This window comes from Bidens hawaiensis, unplaced genomic scaffold (assembly GCF_021521415.1).
Source record: "Bidens hawaiensis isolate Kalapana, Puna unplaced genomic scaffold, B.hawaiensis_p1.1 tig00012057_1, whole genome shotgun sequence".
Taxonomy (NCBI): domain Eukaryota; kingdom Viridiplantae; phylum Streptophyta; class Magnoliopsida; order Asterales; family Asteraceae; genus Bidens; species Bidens hawaiensis.
In genome coordinates this window covers 149,045-170,294 of record NW_027491968.1, presented here as the reverse complement: position 1 = coordinate 170,294, position 21,250 = coordinate 149,045, and the positions used below count along the sequence as shown (strand labels likewise).

Here is a 21,250-nt window from a genome sequence, read left to right as displayed (position 1 = left end):
AATAGATAAATATAAAATTACGAAATTTTATTTGTAAAAACGAAGAACGAGGGACTTGCATGTGATCACATGATCTTGGATTAGCCTGAAAAAGGTCAGACCATTGTAATAACTTGGCAAATAATTAATATTCCTTTTTTATTTTGAAATACTAGGACATGCATGTGTTAAAGCAAAAAATCATTAAAACTGTTGAAATTTTATTAATCTGTTATACTTTAGTAGTGCATTAAACAAATGGCATCACTAGTGATTAGCTATCTGCACCCCTTTAAAAGTAATGTTTACACATTAAAAAAAAGATATAATGCTTTATTTCTTTATATTTGATATTAAGTTATTGAAATAATCAAGAAATTTTTAAGCGAAAGAAGTATAACAATTTTGTTCAAATACTAGAATACTTATATTTTAAGATAAATAATACTATAAAATTTACCATTTTGAGGGTGCACAGAGGTATTAGAATACTAATGAGATTTCCTCTACTAGCTTAATTTTAGTAACAAGCCTTGGCTGGTTGCGTAAAAGACTAGGAAAGTAGCAATTGAAATTAAAGGTTGTTTGGAGGCTTCTTATGGACGTGGTTGACGATAGTTGAGGCAGAAGGCTGCCCGCCTACAACTGATAGCCGCAACACTACACTGAGGCAAGGGTTATTTCATGTGAACAGTGGGATGGACCGGGATAGGGCATGGCTCTTAGAACATTCACAGTGCATATCCTATCTCAATCCTTGTAATTTAATAAAAAAAATTATCATTTCTTAAATTTATTTTTAATTTTTGAAAAAATTAATATCTCATTCCCTATCCCCTATTCTTATATTCTTTTTCTTTTAATTATTTCATTTTTATATAATTCACATAACATGTATATGTGTCAATATTTACTTGGATGGGACGAATTTTGGAAATGAATAGTGAACCCTCAGTTTTGGGGGTATGAACATGGGTTTCCTTTAAATTATGGGGATAAACAGGACAAACTTATGTGGGCTAAGAGCATTCTCATCCAACCCCTCATATTATGTGAGGGGTGTTTTTATAATTTAGAGGATAGAATTACAAATTTTGTCCTTTAAAAAAAGCCAAATTACAGTTCGTGTCATTTGTTAAGTTTCCTTGCAGGCGGTGTACTTTAAACATTTTTTTCCGACAGAATTACAAATTTTGTCCTTTAAAAAAAGCCAAAAACCGGTTCGTGTCCTTTTCTAAGTTTCCTTGCAGGCGGTGTCCTTTAAACTTTTTTTTTCTACACGTTATGTCCTTTACGCTAACTGGGTTAGAAAAACTCAGTTAAATGCCCTCACGTGAGACGCATGTGAGGGCATTTTTGTCTTTTCACCACCTGCAACTTCTTCCTCTTTCTTCTTCATTTTTCTTCTTTCATCCTACCAACACACTCTTATAACATTCATCTTCTTCACTCACTCTCTCTCTCTCTCTATAACATTCAAAAGATTCAGAACTACCACCATCACCAACCAGCCACCACATGCCACCACCGCCATCACCACCCATCACCTGCTGTTGCGACCACTAATTTCCACCGGCAGCAGAAGGTTGAAATTGAATAGAGATTTGGGAGGCCACTAAAGATCCAAACCCAAACCCTAAATCATTTCACTGTTTGCAAACCCAAATCCCTTATTGATTCTCAATTATCTGCATTGTAGTTGCAAGCCCTAATTTTTATATATCAATCTATGGAGCCGTTGGTGGATGTGCGTGTATTGAATCAGAGCCGTTCATGAATTAGGGGTTGGGTGGCGGATGGTGATTAAGGGTTTGGTGTGGGTTATTGGGAAGGATGACGTGGAGGGTTTGAACACAAAAATGCCCCAAATTTGAACACAAACCTGAATCGGAATCAGTTTCTGAAGACAACCCATTTGAGCCCCAAGTTTTAGGGCTCCAAATCGACGAAATAAGTTTACTTGCACCGCCGGCGACGATTTTGGCCGGAAAAAGAAGGCCGTTACGCCAATTGGAGGGTTCCGGTCGGTCGTACGGAGTGGTTCTGGCGGAAATTGGTTTCCGTTTTGATATTTTACCGCCGGATCTGGCGTCTACGGCGGCGGGAAGACCGGAATCCATGGTGGGAATTGGTGTTTGGGAGTATGTGGGAGTCGGAAGAGATGTGAATCGGCGTTTGGTGGTGGTTATTGTGGGAGTGGATGAATAAAGAAGAAAAATGAAGAAGAAAAATGAAGAAAAATAATAATAAAGAAGAAAAATGAAGAAGAAAGAGGAAGAAGTTGCAGGTGGTGAAAAGACAAAAATGCCCTCACATGCGTCTCACGTGAGGGCATTTAACTGAGTTTTTCTAACCCAGTTAGCGTAAAGGACATAACGTGTAGAAAAAAAAAGTTTAAAGGACACCGCCTGCAAGGAAAGGACACGAACCGTAATTTGGCTTTTTTTAAAGGACAAAATTTGTAATTGGGTCTTTTTTTCCTACACGTTATGTCATTTACGCTATCTGGGTTAGAAAAACTCAGTTAAGTATGACATGTGCCAGACATGTGATGGGCATAATTGTAATTTTAGTGTATCTTTAAATTAAAAAAAAAAGAAAATATATATAATCCCCTCCTTTCTCTCTTCTTTCTCTCTAAGCCACCACCATCACCATAAACTCCGACCACCATAAACTCCGGCCACCGCAAACGATCCCTATCACCCGAACCCGACCCATCATTTTCCAAAACCCATATCCCTATCACCCGAACCCGACCCATCGGCAAATTATCCACGAGTTGCAGGTTTCCGGTAGTCGATGTCCACGCCGGAAAAACGGGTATGTATAATACGATATGCCATCGCCGCCAACAACCCTCACTGTCTAATTTGTTTAAAAACTAAACCTTTCAATTATTGAAAACATCAAAATTAAATTATTTATAAATATTCTTTATCCAAACCCTACCTTCCATCTTCCATTTGTTCCTTCACCGCCACTACACGTTCATCTCCGGCGAGCCGACACCACCGTCTACTCCGGTGAGCCACCACCACTGCAACTGAAAGTCACCACTACAGCTGGCTCACCACCGCAACTAGCTCACCCCATCTTCAAATCCTAGAAACCCTAAACCACCGCAGGAAGTCCATCCTCTTCGACACCAAGCAACCCAAACTTAAACCTTAAAATCAAAAAGAGGGGAAAAAGGAAAACCTGCAACATCGCCGGTGTTTATGGAGGTCATAGATCTGGGTTTTCGTCATCATCTATCGCCGGAAAAACGAAAGAGACGGTGAGGGTTGTTGGCGGCGATGGCATATCGTATTATACATACCCGTTTTTCCGGCGTGGACATCGACTACCGGAAACCTGCAACTCGTGGATAATTTGCCGATGGTCGAAGCCAATTTGAAGCGAAAATCGACCGACGTTTGTGATCTCCTGTCAGCGATGTAGCAGCAGATAATGGCATTCCGATGAAGTGGGTGACTGGTTGTGGTCTACCGACGGGTGGGTGACAGGTGGTGGGTGGCCTTCCGGCAGGGTGGGTGGCCTGTGGGCTGTGGTTGGAGATCGGATGGTTGTGGTTTTTTGGTGGTGGTGGTGGTGGTGTTCATGGCTGTTGGTGGTGGATGGAAAGGGAGATTAAAGAAACACAGGGAAAGAGGAAGAAGAAGTTGCAGGGTAGACGAAAAGACAAAAATGCCCTCACATGCGCCTCACGTGAGGGCATTTAACTGACTTTTTCTAACCCAGTTAGCGTAAAGGACAGTGATTTAGGGTGTTGTGAGTGAAGAGTTTTTATATTTTAGAAAAAGTAGTGATTTTTCTGTATATTTGAAAAGTTACTGTTCATCCCCTATAATTTTTTAATATATGTTGAAAGTGGTTGTGAGTGAAGGAAAGAAAAAAGGTAATGATAAAAGGTATAAAAAGTATTATTTAATTGAAATGAAGAGAGAAAATAAAGTGAGTTTTAGTGTAATTTTTGGTTTATAGATAAGGGACCCCTTATCTATAAACCAAAAATTACACTAAAACTCACTTTATTTTCTCTCTTCATTTCAATTAAATAATACTTTTTATACCTTTTATCATTACCTTTTCTCTTTCCTTCACTCACAACCACTTTCAACATATATTAAAAAATTATAGGGGATGAACAGTAACTTTTCAAATATACAGAAAAATCACTACTTTTTCTAAAATATAAAAACTCTTCACTCACAACACCCTAAATCACTATTTAAATTATAAAAACACCCCTCACATAATATGAGGGGTTGGATGAGAATGCTCTAAGGTTTGATTATTAATGTGATTTACATGAATGCTCTAAGGTTTGAAATTATGTGGGCTTTGGATTAATGGGTTGGCAGGAGCTAGGCTTAAGTTAAGTGGGCTTGGTATAATTTTAATTTAGCTGGATTTATTTAGTTTACAACGTTACAAGTTGATAAAATTACTGTTTGTGTCTCTGTGGTTTTAGGGCGGGGATACAATGAGTCCCCAAAATAATTTTTGAACTGGTTGAGTCCTCGTGGTTTCAGAAACGAACAATTTGAGTCCCTGTGGTTTGAAAAACGAACAATTTGAGTCCCCGTGGTTTCAGTAAAATGAAAATTTAACCCTGAAAGTTAAATAAAGGGCAGGGACTCAAATGGTTCGTTTCTGAAACACGGAGACTTAACCAGTTCAAAGATTTTGTTTAAGGACTCATTATGCCTCCTTCTTAAAAACACAGGGATGCAAACAATAATTTTCTCTTTCTTGTAAGTTTGATTTAGTTGGATTTAACAGGTTGTTCATTTGTTTATTAACAATCAATCTAAAATTAAATTTTCTGGGATAGGGTCGCCCTAGCTGATCACATAATATTTCATAGGTATCTCACTATCACCATTAAAAATGAATTAAACCGAAGTTGTTACTTGAGTTTCAGTTATATAGATGGTATATTATAAAAATTCAAGGGGCATTACTTGACACTAGCTAGTTCTAGTGGGCTGTGATGATTTGATTAACCTCCTAGACCAAACACAATATAAGGGTACTCTACACAACCCAGATATATATAATCTGAACATTAGAGCTGCCCAAAATACCCAAAACTTGAACATCAAAGGCTTGTATAAATTTCACAACAAAGTGTATATGGCTTGTACTAAAAATAAAGCCCACCCTTTATTATTATTACACTGCTAAAGCCCACCCTATTACTCATCTAATTCCCAGAGTAGATACAACACACCAAATAATACACTTTCTAATCAATGCATAAGTGCAACGGCTGCTTCCTGCACCAAAGGCTCAGTCACATGCACAAAATGCTCTGCCTCTCTTTCCACTTGCTCCCAACACCTATGCACATCTTTCCCTTCTTTCATCTTCTTCACAAACGCCACAAATCTCCTCCAGTTATCCGCCTGGAACAGCTCCGGGTTCATCCTCAGATACGTAAACGCACACATTTCCTCGCTTTCAGATAACGAGGCCGCCTTCAATATCTGTTCGTGCGCGTATTCATCATATCTAGGTAACGCGTTTTCTCCTGCCAGCGCCACTTGTGCTTCCCGGGTCGCTGATGTCACCTGCTGCACCAGCTTCTCGGGCACACACAGCGCGTCTTGAGGCTGCTCGTGGTCCCGCATTTCAATACAAGTGAAGTTAAAAATCGCACCGTGACGTGCCAGCATTCGGGCTATCGGGAGGTACCCGTCTCGGTACCGCGTGTTGTAGTAGCCTGCAGTGAGCTCGGGCGCGTGGGACCGGGTTCCATAGTGCCAGTGGATTCCTGCTACTTTGACTGAGATTTTGACCCCTCGGTTTTCGAAAATTGAATTGGCGGATGTGAGTATTCGGTCTCCGTGATCTAATAACATTTGTGAGTACCATGAGAGGAAGAACTCGCCATACTCGCTGTTCCAACCGCCTTCTCTCTTGAAGAAGTTGGTGTCTTCGGGCCAGTTGTTGTACTCACCTGCATCGGTCGGCCCCGTGCTGCCCCATTCAGGCTTACCATAGTTCTCAGCTGCAGCTGTCAAGCTGCTAAGCATATACTGCAATATAATATCATCTATGGTGTAAACATTTATTCTACAAATATAAACAAAAAATAACAAACAGAAGTATCAATAATCAATCAACCTTATCATAACACTGGAAGGCACCGATTCCAGGGAATCTCCATATCCCGTCTTTCTCGGGGTAAGACGGGTATCGAAGCTCTCCGGCTGGACCCATTCCAACTTGAATTTCCTGCATACATAACATGCCAAATTAAACAAAACAAATCATAGAATGAATATAATAATTATTGTTAAAAGTAAAGATAATAGTACCACAATGGTATCACCAAGAAGATGACTGAATTGGTCTCTGAAAGAGCGCATGTAATCAGAGTAGCATTGAATGGGAGTCCTGCCTTTAAGGCAGGGGATGGTGTCACAACCAAGGGAAAGATATTCATTGTTCCTTCTTCCCCATTGATCTGTGTATGCAAGGTCAGGGTCTTTATTAATCTCCTCCAACACCCATTTTGGAAGCGGTATCCTGCAAATTTAGATTAAAGGTAAGGTTCTGTTTCCAACAAAAAGAACAATCGAACTTGCAACTTTCCTCCTATCAATTCCTAAATTACCGATAAGTTTAGTAATGTAATTTTATCGACGCTGATAATGGGTACATATGCAAACAAGATGAGCTGCTTGCGAGCTACTCGAGCCCAAGCCTCAAATAATTCTCACTTGGTTATCGAGCCCGAGCTTGAACCATGACTGGAAAGAACGTTTAGGTTCATCAAGCCTTAACGATCCTATTGCATTTTTACGAAATAACTTTTTAAGACCTCTATGTATTGTTTTCAGTTTTCACGCTACAAAGCCAAGCTCAAGCCGAGCTTTTGGCTCATTTATGGCACAACACACGAGCTCGAGCTAAGTTAGGCTTGCTAATGTTTTTCTCAAAATATATAGAAATAACTGAAAACGTATATAATAATAAATAACACTAAACGAGCCCGAGCCTCAAATAATGCTCGTTTAGTTATCGACTCCAGGCTCATACCTTGATTGGAAAGACCATTTAGGTCCGTCCAACCTCCACAAGCCTAGTGTATTTTAAAGTTTTTAACTCTTTAAAGACTTCCATGTATTAATTTCGCACCACAAAGCCAAACTTGAGCCATGTTTAGACTCGTCAATGTTTTTCAAAAAATATAGAAATAAGTAAAAATGTATATAAATAAATAACTAATGAACCAGCCGATACCGAGCTCAAGAAAACGACTCCCGAGCTCAGCTCTTAAAGTCATAACGAGCCAAGCTCAAGCCTAGTCAAGCTCGGGCTAGGGCTCGGCTCGTTTAATTGAAAGCAAAGAAAAGGAAGCACGGAAAGAATGAAAAAGGGTTAATGGTTACGCACGTGCAAGAGTCACCGACGTTCCCGCCACACTGATGAAACGACATGACAGCCTGTACCTTCAAGCCAAGCTTGTGGGCCATCTCCAAGAGCTCGGCATAGCCACCCCAATTATACTCCCCAGGCGCCTCTCTCTCCACCAACCCCCACCACACGTCCATCATAATCCCCTCCACGCCCGCACTCTTCAACGCCTGCAGACTCGCCTTCATCGCCTTCCGTCTGTTCACTCCGTTCGCCATCGTCACACTGTCCAACGGCATCATCACATACACCGGCACACCCGTATCCTTCACCCTACCACCAACGTTTCCATGCTCTCTCACCACCGCCTCCTCCGTCATCAACGCCTGGCACGCCACCGACAGATCCGCCCTCATCGGACTCATCGGCGGAGACGGAGACAGCCTCTCCATTTCCGCCGTTTGCTTCTGTACGGACACGCGGATGTTCGCCGGTGGTGTCCGCCATACGGCGGAGGCGCTCACTACTGCTGTCGTTGGCTCTCCTCCCGCTGTGTGGCCGGAGTCGGTTGCGATTGGAGTGCCGGTGAAACCTCCGATCTGGTTTAAACTCATCGCCATGAATAAAATGAATATGCCTTAGAATATTCCACAAATTGATACAATATAATAACACCGATTGAATGCTTATAATAATAAACAAGTAAATCTGGAATGAATAATGAGAATCAATGGGTGGGTGTATATAAGAAGGAGACTTGGAGATTCAACAAGGATTACGTGAATATGATTTTTAAGTTAGCATTTAGCAAGAAAAAGTCTAAATAAATAATATATATTTATTATTATTATCTTTAATGAACCGTGAAGTATGTGCCACGTGTAAGAGTAGAAAAGTATAGGGCGAAGCGGATGGGACGGCTGTGATCATCTCCGGAGTCATGTGAAATGGGCGGTGACGACGCGCTTTATCGGTTTCACGAAAAGTATGGTCCACGACCACGTGGCGTTAACCGAGTGATACCAACTCGCCCAATGTGTCGTTGTCGAAATGGATCCCGGTGATTTCAGAACCACGATTGAAAAGGAATACTAAAATTAGACATTTTTTATTTGTGGTAAATATGTTTTCCATGCTAAAGATTATTATATGAGAAAGATGATTTGGTGTGTTTGGCGTGCACGAAATGCTCGTGTGTTTGAAGGTAGACAGATAAACATTAATAACGTGGTTTGCGAGATTAAGACGCTAAGGTTTTTGTGGGTAAAGAATCGAGGAAAGAACTGGAGTCTCACATGGAAGAAGTGATGGGGCTTTAATTTCATGTAATAACGAACGGGCATTCGAGAAGTGCTCTTATTTTGGTTGTGTTTATTTTTGTATAACATATAGGGGTGGTTTTTGTTCTGGTTCGTTGCTAGTGCCTTGCTTGTAACGATAGTTGTTTTATTCATGAAGTCTTGATTGGTCGTTAAAAAAATCACTTATCACAAATTAATCAAAAGTATTATTTCCATGATAAATGCAAATTCAGTTATTCATATGTTTTCTTGAACGACTGTATATTATAAAACAAGGGGTACTAACGGAAGTTAAGAGTCTCACGAACAAACAACAATACGTTCTTAGAAACTGAAAATACCCTAACACATGTAAATTGACTAATGAGTATATTACTATATTGTGTCAATATTTGAAGTTATTAGTGTGTTATGTGGAACATAGAAACCTAAAAAGGGGGTAGTCATAATTCAGAAAGGTTTAGATTAGAAGTAGCGAGCTTCCTTAAACTTAAAATCTAATTCAGTTAACTCCCTAGTATAAAATTTGACTCTTTTTGTTACATCTGTTTATGGCTGTGAGTTCTTCCATAACGCATTAGAGTATTACACCACCTGCCTACAAGTTCTGTTCGAGTTCCATCTGCGGAATTATGGTAACTGGTTGTCCTTCTGATCCGAAACATAGTCGTGAGGTGAGTCTTTGTGATATCGAATCCTAGTCGTAATTAATGTTTCAATACGGTGTGGTTCTCTCTTTTATTTGAGGCAATATTAACCACAACATCAGTGTTTAAAAGCATACAAAGACTAACGATAATGGAGTCAAACTCGATGTTTTCTCTTAATAGTTATACTTGTGACTCAGACTTGAGTCAGTGCTCAATATCAGACTATAGTTTACATTTTGTGATGCATAATATTGTAATAATAGTAATAACAATATAATAATTTGTTATTTTGGGTCATCTACACCACAATTATTGAATCATTGATTTACAATTGAGATTGGCTTTAGGAGATTGAGGTGATGTTGCATTTATTTTTATGGAAATGTCACTGAATAGTCACGTGGTCATAGTCTTCATTGTTAAGTTGACAACTCAAATTTGATTCACGAAGGAACCCTAATGCATCCATTGGTTACCTCATCGGAAACCTGAAAGGATCCCAACCTTCTCTCTAAAGTTGCTATAAACCCGTTAGTTACGGAACCCTTGAAAGAATATTTTGTGAAAACAGTTGAAAGTTTGGTGGCCAAAGTAAGACAAGAACTGGAGAACAGAAGCTGCCAAATAAGAACAAGTTGTGCTGTTAAATCTGTCTTGAACATCGATGATGGTAATTATATTTGCATATATATAATGTTTAGGACACTTCTACTGTTACTGTTATTGATGTTAAGGATTTATTGAGCAGGTTGTTTAATAGCGTGTGAAGATGGATCTGAAGAAAGATTTTCTGGATGCATAATAGCCACACACGCACCCGATACTCTCAGAATTTTAGGAGAAGAAGCTACATATGATGAAAAAAGAATACTTGGCTCTTTTAATTATGTTTATAGGTATGCCGATAACAAAAGAACACATTTTAGCCCTCGGGTAGGACCATGATCGAGTACACTCACATGTGAAGATTGAAGAAATACACATAACATAATAATTCACATGTGAAAAGATTCAAGTTTTTTTTTTTTTTTTTGCAGTGATATTTTCCTTCACCGTGACAAAAGTTTAATGCCCCGGAACCCATCAGCATGGAGTTCATGGAACTTTCTTGGAACAGTGGACAATAGAGCTTGCTTAACATATTGGTTAAATGTGCTTCAGGTTCATATCATTCATTCGCTTTCATCCTAGATTTAAACTGAACTATGTTTTATGTTTTCAAAAATCTACAACAAAATGCAGAATATTGATGAAATTAACGGGCTACCTTTTTTGGTCACGCTAAATCCACCCCGAAAACCAAAAAATACGTTTCTGACATGGACAACCGGGCATCCAGTCCCATCAGTTGCTGCATACAAGGCTTCGCTTTTGCTTAATAATATTCAAGGGAAGAGAGGAATATGGTTCTGTGGCGCATACCAAGGTTAAGACTTAAAAAAATAGTTTATGTTAGTGAAGCAAAATAGCAAATGTTTTTGATATTTATGGATTGTAATTTGTTGTTTATAGGTTACGGGTTCCATGAGGATGGACTAAAGGTAAATACCTACTTTAGTACACATGACACGCGATAACTTAACGTTGATATCGCATATCTCAATCCTTTTGCATTGTTTCAGGCTGGTATGGTTGCTGCAAACAGCATGCTTAACATGAGTTGTGAAGTTCTCAACAATCCTAAACATATGGCGCCCTCATTACTGGAAACCGGTGCCCGGTTTTTTGTTGCTAGGTTCCTTCAAGATTACATTTCTATGGGCAGTTTAATGTGAGTAACATATCATCACTTTAAAACTCAATGCATAAGCCAACTTAATGTATTGTTTAATTTGTACAGATTATTGGAAGAAGGTGGTATAATGTTTGCCTTTGAGGGAACAAAAAAGAAGTGCCCTTTGAAAGTTTATTTGAGAGTTCATAATCCACAGTTTTATTGGAAGGTCAGTTAATGCAGAAGTTGTCAAGAAACCACATCTTTTGTTATAGAAGCAGTCCGATAAGTTATACTATTTGTCTTTTGTTTTTCAGATTGTTACAGAAGCTGATTTAGGTCTTGCAGATGCTTACATAAATGGAGACTTTTCATTTATTGACGAAAAGGAAGGTCTTTTGAATATGTTTGTGGTAAGATTAATGGTCTTTGGATAACATATAATAAAGTAGTCACACTTTGTGCTTCCTTACTGAACTTGTCATGTTTCATAGATCTTCATTTTTAACAGAGATTTACAAAGTTCTGCCTCCGGGTCCACCAAGAGGTAGTTTAGTTAGTTAGTTATATTTAGCTTTCAACAGAGATATACAGTTCAAATGTAACATCAATTATGTGTAATTTTATTAGTGGAGGGTGGTGGACGCCTATGTTTTTAACCGCTGGACTTGCATCTGCGAAGTATTTTTATCATCAGATTTCGAGGCAAAACTCTCTTACTCAAGCACGAAGAAGCATATCTCGCCACTACGATCTGGTACATCAAATGAAATTTCTTACATTTTCGGACTTTGGTTAGCAAGTAGTTTACTATATTTCATTTTGCGTTTTCTAGAGTAACGAACTCTTCGCCCTCTTCTTGGACGAGACCATGACTTACTCATGTGCAATATTCAAGGTGAGTATTTCAAATATCAATTCTATGTTTCAAAGTTCTTGTCCAATAATAACTCTTTGTTGATGTGATAGAGTGAAAATGAAGACTTAAAAACAGCACAGATGAGAAAAATCACTTCACTGATTGAAAAAGTGAGTTCTTTACTTCTTTTTTGTCCTTTTTGTTTCTCCTAATGGAGTAGTATACTTAAATCTTAATATTAATAATTTCTTATATTAGGCAAAAGTTGAAAAGAATCACGAGGTTCTTGAGATAGGATGCGGTTGGGGGACTTTAGCGATGGAATTAGTGAAACGAACGGGGTGTAAATACACAGGAATCACCTTATCCGAAGAGCAACTAAGATATGCAGAAACCAAGGTGAAGGAGGCTGGCCTACAGGACCACATCAGATTTCTGTTATGTGATTATAGACAATTACCAAAAAATTATAAATTCGATAGAATAATATCTTGGTGAGCGGAATGGCATAATATATATATAAATTTGATCCATGACAGTTGTATAATGTATATTGTATAACATAGATGTGTGCTTGCAGTGAAATGCTAGAAGCTGTAGGGCATGAATACATGGAAGAGTTTTTCGGGTGTTGTGAGGCGGCATTGGCGGATGATGGGATATTTGTGTTGCAGGTATGTTGTGTATTAAAAAGTATAACTATGTTATAATAATGACTAATGATGATTTGGGAATGCTTAGTATATATCAATCCCGGACATGAGATATGACGAGTATAGGAGAAGCTCGGATTTTATAAAAGAATACATATTTCCGGGAGGGTGCTTGCCTTCATTTAGCAGAGTGACATCAGCTATGGCTGCTTCATCCAGACTCTGGTATATCCTATACTTAAGTTTGTTTGTTTCATTGACTTGTAATCTGATAAGGATACATGGCAGTGTGGAGCATGTGGAAAACATAGGGATACATTATTATCAGACACTTAGATATTGGAGAACAAACTTCATGGAAAAACAAAGGTAAAGATTTATTGATATTTATGAGTTGTTTCAATGTACATAACTTGACATGACTTGTTTTCTGGTTATAGCAAAATCCGGGGTTTGGGATTCGACCAAAAATTTATTCGAACATGGGAGTACTATTTTGATTACTGTGCTGCTGGTTTTAAGACACATACACTTGTGGTATATCAGGTAAATTTTACTTCAAATTACACCAAAATATTTACATAATAACATGATAAACATTTTCTGATTATATTGTTGTTTGTTGATTGAAGATTGTGTTCTCAAGGCCAGGAAACATGGTTGCACTACAAAGCGGCATTCCCTCCGCTTATTCTTTTCCTTAAGTTCAAGTTCGGAACGCAATACATATTCATTCATCATTCAACTCTACTTTTTCACTTTCCTTTTGTATGTCTTCAATATTTAAACACAAAATAAAACACAACAAATGGTTATTTTTAGTTCATAGAAATTTATATAAACAGATCGTCCCAACTTCTCAAAAATAACAGTTACAGTCGTCACCGTTCACCCATGAGTCATGCCTCACTGGAAACATATGTTTGGTCCTTAACACTAACCACAGTTAAATTATGTTAAATCAATATAAAAATGGTCAATTTACCCTTACTAATATAACTCAATTTTCTTTTTCATCTTCATCACTCCACCTCACCCTCCCTATACCAATCTTCATCGACCACCCACCCTCTCCCACCATCACCGCTTGCTCATGTGTTAGTGATCCGTCGAATTTCAGTCAACCAAGTTACACAAAGTGACCGCCTCTAAGCAAGTTGTCGAATGTGGAGCTTGTTGCTCTGTTAGAGAGTATTGTTCAAGTTGATGAAATTTGTAGAGCTTTACAATTGCATTAAATCTATATATATTGTGTTTTGGTTCAAAAAGTTGGGATAGCAAATCACTGAGATCCATTTCAGCAAATATTAATTTTGACAGTAAACATCAAGCCATACAACAAAATTACTAAAAGCACTGCTTCAAACTTCAAACCATGTGTGATTTCCAATAGGCATGGTCTTGTTTACAAACACAGCAGGAATGTTCTGTATCAGATGGTTCAGAAGCAGTTGCAGTTGCTTGATCAGCCAACTTTCATGCATCAAAACAAGTATGCAACAAAAACCAAATGCCGTCAAAACAACGCACACTAATTCTTACCATTTTGGCTTGTCTTTTCCTAAATCATATAGAGATAAAATGACAAATGCCAACTTTCTAACTTTAGCCAACATTTCATATCCAGTCTAATGGACTAATGAAATATGTTAAATTCCTAAAAGATAACCAAGCTATAACTATAACGGTGACTTGCAGGTATCAATAACTGTACCTAACAGTTAAGTTAAAATAAAAAAAATGGACCCCTTCCTAAATACACATACCATCCAGAAATGGAAACTCCACCCGAATGAAGAATGCAATGTGTTACGTGTCTTCATCCACATCAGCATAATCACTTTCAAGCTCCAATTCACCGCTCTCTCCTCCTCCTGTACAACACAAGGGCACAGGGGACAAATGATTATGCCATTGTCAAAGTTCAAACTACCACTACCGCTACGACTACCATTATAGCTACCACTATCCACTACAACTAATCAATCAAATCCTTAAGCTAGCTTTACTCCTACAAGCAACTTCTTCTTACTCCTACTTGTATATGATCTTTCACCTGCTAAACACATTAGATATCCATCCAGCACAGCATTCAAAATGTTAACAACATTATCTTAAAACACCATTATAGATAACAAAATCTAGTACACACTATAATAAAATTAAGCAAGCCAACACAGAAGCAAATCATTAATCAAAACATACTACTCAAAAACACTGCTTATTTAAAAACCAGCAAAGTAAATAAACTGCTAACTACTGAGAATCAAGCAAGCCAACCAGTCTTGTTGTGGGCATGATTATCCATCCTCAAGAGCCATCATCTTTGCACCTGCAACAGAATAACTGTTTTGCATTCTCCAAGATCAAAATCACTGTTTCTAACCCTGTCGAGTTGGAGCACTACCATAACCGCCTTGCCCACCATTTCCCTGATCACCTCTCCACCCTGAATTCCCATAACCTGAATTTCCATTTGCATCACCACCATAACCACTTCCCATATAGTTACCGCCGCCGCCACCAGACTGAAAATCGGCGCCAGCACTGGCATTGCTATTTGGACCACTCCCAATACGGCCACCAACAGCACCATAGCCAGCAGGATTACCATACGAAACGTCACCGCTACCATACCCACCACCATAACCGTACCCTTGATTTCCATATCCAGCAGCTCCACTTGGAGATTGACCTGTAGGTGCTGCTGCTTGTGGACCGCCTGCACCGCCACCACCAGCAACAGAACCACCCCATGGAGCATTTCCATAAGCTCCTGCACCACCATATCCAGAATTAGGCTGAGCATTCCATGAACTTTGTGCCGGACCAGACGGACCGCTTCCATAACCAGCACTTGGTACATTAGGATTTCCATAAGGCGCACCGGTTGGACCACCATAACCTGGATTCCCACCACCATATCCACCATAACCATTATAACCCATTCCATTACTTCCAGGACCATACCCATACCCAGGCGTACCATATCCACCAGACCCATAAGGCGGAAACCCACCACCATAACTTTTATTCTGCATATACCGACCAGAATCCATTCTACCCTCATAAGATCCCGAATCCCCCCCAGACGCACCATACCCTTGATACCCACCACCACCACTACCACCCATCGACCGCCCACCTCCACCACCAGGATTCGCATCCTTCGGAAGTGCCCGCTTAACCTCCACTTGCTTCCCATTCAAATCATGAAACGTCTTGTGCAAAACCCTATCCACCGCTTCCTCAGAATCAAACGAAATAAACCCAAACCCACGCGGTCTGTTAGTCTGCTGATCATACATTACTACTACGTCAGTCACCTGTCCATACCCCGCAAAATAATCACGAAAGGTCTCTTCGCTTAACGTCGCCGGCAAACCGCCAACAAATATCTTCTTCGTCCTCATATTCCCACCACCTTCACCACCTCTACCACCGGTAGGGTTTGCAGCTTTTGACACCTGTTGTTCCTCTCTTGACAACGCTCTTTTAGCCTCAACCTTAAACATATACACATATAAGGATAAAACCACTAATATTTAATACATGAATAATCAATTAGCCCTAATTTAAAAAATTTGGTTTACATATAAGATCTAGGGTTTGTAAGATAAATTAACACATACCGTACGGCCATCAATGGTGTGTCGTTCTTGAAGAACAGAGTCGAGAACAGAAGAATCTGCGAAGACGACGAAGCCGAAGCCACGTGGACGGCCGGTGATCTTGTCTCGCATAATAACGGCCTGTAGAATGTCACCGTAGTTGGAGAAATAGTCCTTGAGCTTATCCTCGGATGTTTCCCACGATATTCCGCCGATGAATAGCTTCCCCTGATCTGAATCCATGGCGATTAATTAATGCGTAATCCCGTTGTTAGGGTTTGGGTTTGGGTTTGGGTATGGCGGATGGAGGCGATGGATGATGGGTCAAACTGATGAGAGCGAGAGAGAGAGAGAGAATAATAATAACAAGTGATTCATTTGGGGGTAGACGCTATTCTTAATCAACGGACCAGATTTAATCCAACATTGCTCGCAGATATTTTTACCTCCGAATATACTCTCCCACCTCACGCGGTTGTAAAAAAAAACCGTCTATACGTCAATTAATTGGTAGTCGGTATCGTACTAACTAGTTGTAGATTAATCACCGTTTAATTAAAATCGGTCAAAATTGTGGTGTTTGTGATTCTTTATTTTTACCTCTTTATGACTTATTTACAAGTCAGATAAGCCATAAGTCACAACCTTGTAACTTATGGAACTTTTTCATTCACGCATTAAGTAATCCTAAACATCTTTTTTTAACTTTTCAGTAAGTTATAAGTTATAAGGAGGCAAAAATAAGAAATCCCAAACACCCTCTAAATATGTATGCATGTAGATTTGAAAAATTACATAGAGTAAAGTGTCATTTTCGTCATTGTGGTTTCGCAAATAATACGAATTTAATCCAAAAAGTTTATTTTTTGCATATGGACCCTCTACGTTTCCCAATTTTTGCCAATTACATCCAAATGACTAACTCCGTTAAATTGAATCGTTAACTCAGGGGTAAACATGTCTTTTCACTATTTCTTTATTACATGAGTACAGTGCCAAATCGTCCCTGAAGTTTGGTCACATTTGCTAATTTCGTCCAAAAATATTTTTTTTACAATTAGACCCTCGATGTTTCCCAACTGTTGGCAATTTCGTCCAATTTGTTAACTCGGTCTAAATTTAACGTTAACTCAGGGGTGTTACTGTTCTTTTACATATTTGTTTACATTGTTATTATTATTACGCTAAGCTAAACCCCTTATATGACTAAAAAAAAGAAGAATAAACAGACGGATAATATATTGGATTCAAACATAGGATTCGTGAAATGTTATATATGTTAGGGATGAGCAAAATCGGTACCAAACCCCGATTGGTACCGGTACCGAAATCAATACAGATTTGGTACCGTCGGTACCAAGGTTTTGAGTTTTCGGGACCGGTACGGTACCGGTATTTCCCGAATTTTACCTCAAATACCGGTACCGTACCGGTGCTGAACCGAACATTTCGGTACCAGTACCAAACATTTGCGATTTTTGGGATCGGGATTTTCGGTACCCATATCGGTCGGTACCGGTACGGTATCGAGCTCATCCCTAAATATATGTCATCAAACAAACACATAATAACAATAATGTAAACAAACATGTAAAAGGGCAACAACACCCATAAGTTAACGTTGAATTTAGACCGAGTTAACAATTTGGACGAAATTGGCAACGATTGGGAAAAATCGAGGGTCTACTTTAGGGATGAGCAAAAATCGGTATGGTACCGATTGTTATATGTACCGAAATCGATACTAATTTGGTACCGTCGGTACCGAATAGGTACCAAGTTTTGAGTTTTTGGGACAGGTACGGTACCGGTATTTCCCGAATTTTACCTTAAATATCGGTATCGTACCCGTACCGAACCGAATATTTCGGTACTAGTACCAAAAATTTGTAATTTTCGGGATCGGGATTTTCGGTACCGGTACGGTACCGAGCTCATCCCTAGTCTACTTGCGAGAAAAAATATTTTTGAACGAAATTCACAAATATGACCAAACCTTAGGGACGATTTTGGCACTTTACTCATATAATAAAGAAAAAGTGAAAAGACATGTCTACCACTGACTTCACGATTAAATTTAACGAGGTTAGTGATTTGGATGTAATTGGCAAAAATTGAGAAACGTGAAGGGTCCATATGCAAAAAATAAACTTTTTGGACTAAATTCGCATTATTTGTCAAACCTCAATGACAAAAATGGCACTTTACTCAATTACATATAAGTTTGGATCTAGTTAATCCTGATTAGTCGCTAATGAGATGGTGGTGGAGTGGTAATGGCGAGACTTGGTGCTCTGTGTGACTTAGGTTAGATTTCTTCCCCCCATCATTTAGTTTCTGCGGCACCAGGTGATGATGGGAGACTAGGCAAGTAGGTGGCATGGCGTTCACTAGTTGGATCCTTGAACTGAACGAGTATTCACAGGCGGTGGTCTTAGTTGTGGGTTTTTCCCAGATCGAAAGGTGAGTGCGTCCTGATATGGTGAATTTAGCCAGTGGCTCATTTAGAGTATTCGCTAGTGGTCCAGAAAAAAAAATCATGATTAGTCTTTATTGATCCCGATTTATCGTTAGTCTATGCTTCACCGCCAACTAACATCTAGCGATTTCTATAACACTGGCTACGCCTCACTAGGGATGAGCATTTGGTACTTGGTACCAGTACCGTACCGGTACCGAACCGGTACCTAGGGCTGTAAGAACCGAACGAACACGAACAAGGCCTTGTTCATGTTCGTTCGTTAAGAAAATAATGTGTTCACGAATGGTTCACGAACACTTACCGAACGAGATTTTATGTTCGTGTTCATTCATTAAGGAAATTAATGTGTTCACGAACACAAACGAACACAAATAAAATCGGCAGAGCCTAGAGTTGAGACCGATATATTTATCAATGTGAATAATGAAAGCATGTAAACGAATCGAATGAACACGAACAAGGGCATACTTGTGCTCGTTCATTTAACTTTAAAGAAACACAGACACTTAATCGAACAAATATTTATGTTCATGTTTGTTTATTTAAAAATGGGCATTTGTATTCGTTTGTTTAAAATCTAAACGAACATAACTGAACAAAGATAAACGAACATGTGTGAACAAACGTAAATGAACACAAATATAAACGAACTTAAATGAAAACATTTAAATGAACACAAATTAACAAATATAAAACCTTTAAGCAGATGACTTATCCTGATAATATTTAATTATTTTCTATTAATACATAAATAAACATAAATAAATAGACATAAACGAACGTTTATGAACATAAATGAACGAACAGAACATGTGTTCATGTTCGTTCGTTTAATTAAATGAACACAAATTTTTGTTCATGTTCGTCCGTTTATTAAATAATCGAACTTCCCGCCGAACAGTTCACGAATAGTTCACCGAACGTTCGGTTCGTTTACAGGCCTACCGGTACCGGTACCAAAGTTTTGAGTTTCGGGATCGGTACGGTACCGGTATTTCCCGAATTTTTACCTTCAATACCGGTACCGGTACCGAACCGAATATTTCTGTACCGGTACCAAGATTTGGCGATTTTCGGGATCGGTATTTTCAGTACCGGTACTGGTCGGTACCGTACCGGCTCATCCCTACGCCTCACCTAGGTAACTAAAGGTAAAACCTTTACATTTTAAAGCCTTTTCTTTCTTTCTTTTTTTGTTTTTTTTTCTCTATTTAAGAATGTCACTTTTTTGTTATTAAAGATTGTTTGGTGCAATTTGATATCGACATGGCTTGATCAAATTAACAACCGATAAAAATAGAGATGACAGATAAGATGGTTGGGGTTCTGCTTTTACCCTGTTTAGCTACTTTTGGTTTAGGTGTGTTTTTTGGTTTTTGAAGTTGAAAATTGGAATATGAAAGTTGAATGATTAGATGTTTTTATGATTAATTGTTTATTTCACTTTGGCTGAGTTGGTTCTTAACTGAAATTTGAATTGTTGAAAGTTTTAACTTCAATTTTAGGAAATTTGAAGTTGTTCAAAACTTCAGTTGATTGAACCTATGGCTATTAGATTTTAATAACCCCAATTATCACATGTTAGGGGGTGTTTGGAATTGCTTATTTTAAACAACTTATAACTTAACTTTTGAAAAAGTTAAAGGGTGTTTGGTATTGTGTGTTATTTTAAGGGGATAATAAATGACCAAATTGTAACTTATTAACTTATGAAAAAGAGTTATAATAAGGTAAAACAAGGAATACCAAGCACCCCCTTAGTTACTACCACTCCCAACTAATAAGTTGACAACCATCACTCTATACTGTAAACTAGTTTTCATGTATCACTCCTCTACCAAACAATAATCTGATTAGTTTTGGGACAAAAATTGTCATTCTACCAACTTGTATGGGTAAAATGAAAATTATATTCAGCATATGTCCCAACATTTGCGGGCTTGCGGTCATCATCTCCGACTACTCCATTTCTGGTCATCATCTTCGACAATTGATGCGATAGTTAGGGTTATTAAAATCAAACAACCCTTAAATCAAGGGTGAGTGCGGTTCAGTTATTAGGCGAAATCGAAACTGAAGTCATCGGTTTTTTTAATATACAAACTGTTCGGTTTCGGTTTTTGGGTTATTTTCGGTTACGGTTCGGTTAGAGTCGTTTTTTTTTCAATTCTGTGTAGAATCGCAAAAAAATTTTAAAAATGAAAATAATGATTTTAAGCTTGTAAAAGTGTATTAGAGTACCACATATATGTTGAATTCAAAAACAAAAATAGGCTCGTATTAAGTGGAATCATACGAATACAAAGTTGCTATAATAATGGAGTTTAAAACTCAACAAAGTTTTTAAGCAAAAAACACTGCTCAATCTTCATTCATCATCTTGTTCATCTTCAAAGTTTAGTCCAAGTCTTTGTCATCTTCATAATCTTCATCACCATCAATCGGTTATATTGGTTTTTTAGGTCATTTAAAAATGGAAAACCGAACCGAAATCAAAACTTCGGTTTTTCAAAAAAACAAAAAATTAACCGTCGATTAATGCTTCAGTTCGATTTTAAGCTTGTAAAAGTGTATTAGAGTACCACATATATATTGAATTCAAAAACAAAAATAGGCTCGTGTTAAGTGGA

At 38.4% G+C, this 21,250-nt stretch overlaps 3 protein-coding genes across 3 annotated transcripts; 1 reads left to right on the top strand and 2 right to left on the bottom strand.

Moving 5' to 3' along the window:
* Nucleotides 1-5,212: 5,212 nt before the first annotated feature.
* LOC143539820 (beta-amylase 1, chloroplastic-like) lies at nucleotides 5,213-7,995 on the bottom strand. The gene is made up of 4 exons (XM_077033024.1): nucleotides 7,390-7,995; nucleotides 6,309-6,519; nucleotides 6,115-6,225; nucleotides 5,213-6,026 (listed from the first exon to the last, which is right to left on the bottom strand). The coding sequence occupies exons 1-4, from the start codon at nucleotides 7,968-7,970 to the stop codon at nucleotides 5,238-5,240; spliced, it is 1,692 nt and encodes a 563-aa protein (XP_076889139.1). The 5' UTR covers nucleotides 7,971-7,995; the 3' UTR covers nucleotides 5,213-5,237.
* A 1,454-nt stretch (nucleotides 7,996-9,449) lies between these two features.
* LOC143539806 (uncharacterized) lies at nucleotides 9,450-13,231 on the top strand. The gene is made up of 19 exons (XM_077033014.1): nucleotides 9,450-9,504; nucleotides 9,873-9,971; nucleotides 10,050-10,197; nucleotides 10,339-10,462; nucleotides 10,544-10,727; nucleotides 10,814-10,842; nucleotides 10,924-11,072; nucleotides 11,142-11,244; nucleotides 11,333-11,428; nucleotides 11,510-11,562; nucleotides 11,646-11,772; nucleotides 11,851-11,913; nucleotides 11,985-12,044; nucleotides 12,133-12,368; nucleotides 12,455-12,548; nucleotides 12,616-12,752; nucleotides 12,816-12,896; nucleotides 12,968-13,073; nucleotides 13,160-13,231. The coding sequence occupies exons 1-19, from the start codon at nucleotides 9,450-9,452 to the stop codon at nucleotides 13,229-13,231; spliced, it is 2,016 nt and encodes a 671-aa protein (XP_076889129.1).
* A 1,405-nt stretch (nucleotides 13,232-14,636) lies between these two features.
* On the bottom strand, nucleotides 14,637-16,385 carry LOC143539819 (heterogeneous nuclear ribonucleoprotein 1-like). Its single transcript, XM_077033023.1, has 2 exons — nucleotides 16,160-16,385; nucleotides 14,637-16,033 (listed from the first exon to the last, which is right to left on the bottom strand). The coding sequence occupies exons 1-2, from the start codon at nucleotides 16,379-16,381 to the stop codon at nucleotides 14,909-14,911; spliced, it is 1,347 nt and encodes a 448-aa protein (XP_076889138.1). The 5' UTR covers nucleotides 16,382-16,385; the 3' UTR covers nucleotides 14,637-14,908.
* Between the last annotated feature and the right edge of the window lie 4,865 nt (nucleotides 16,386-21,250).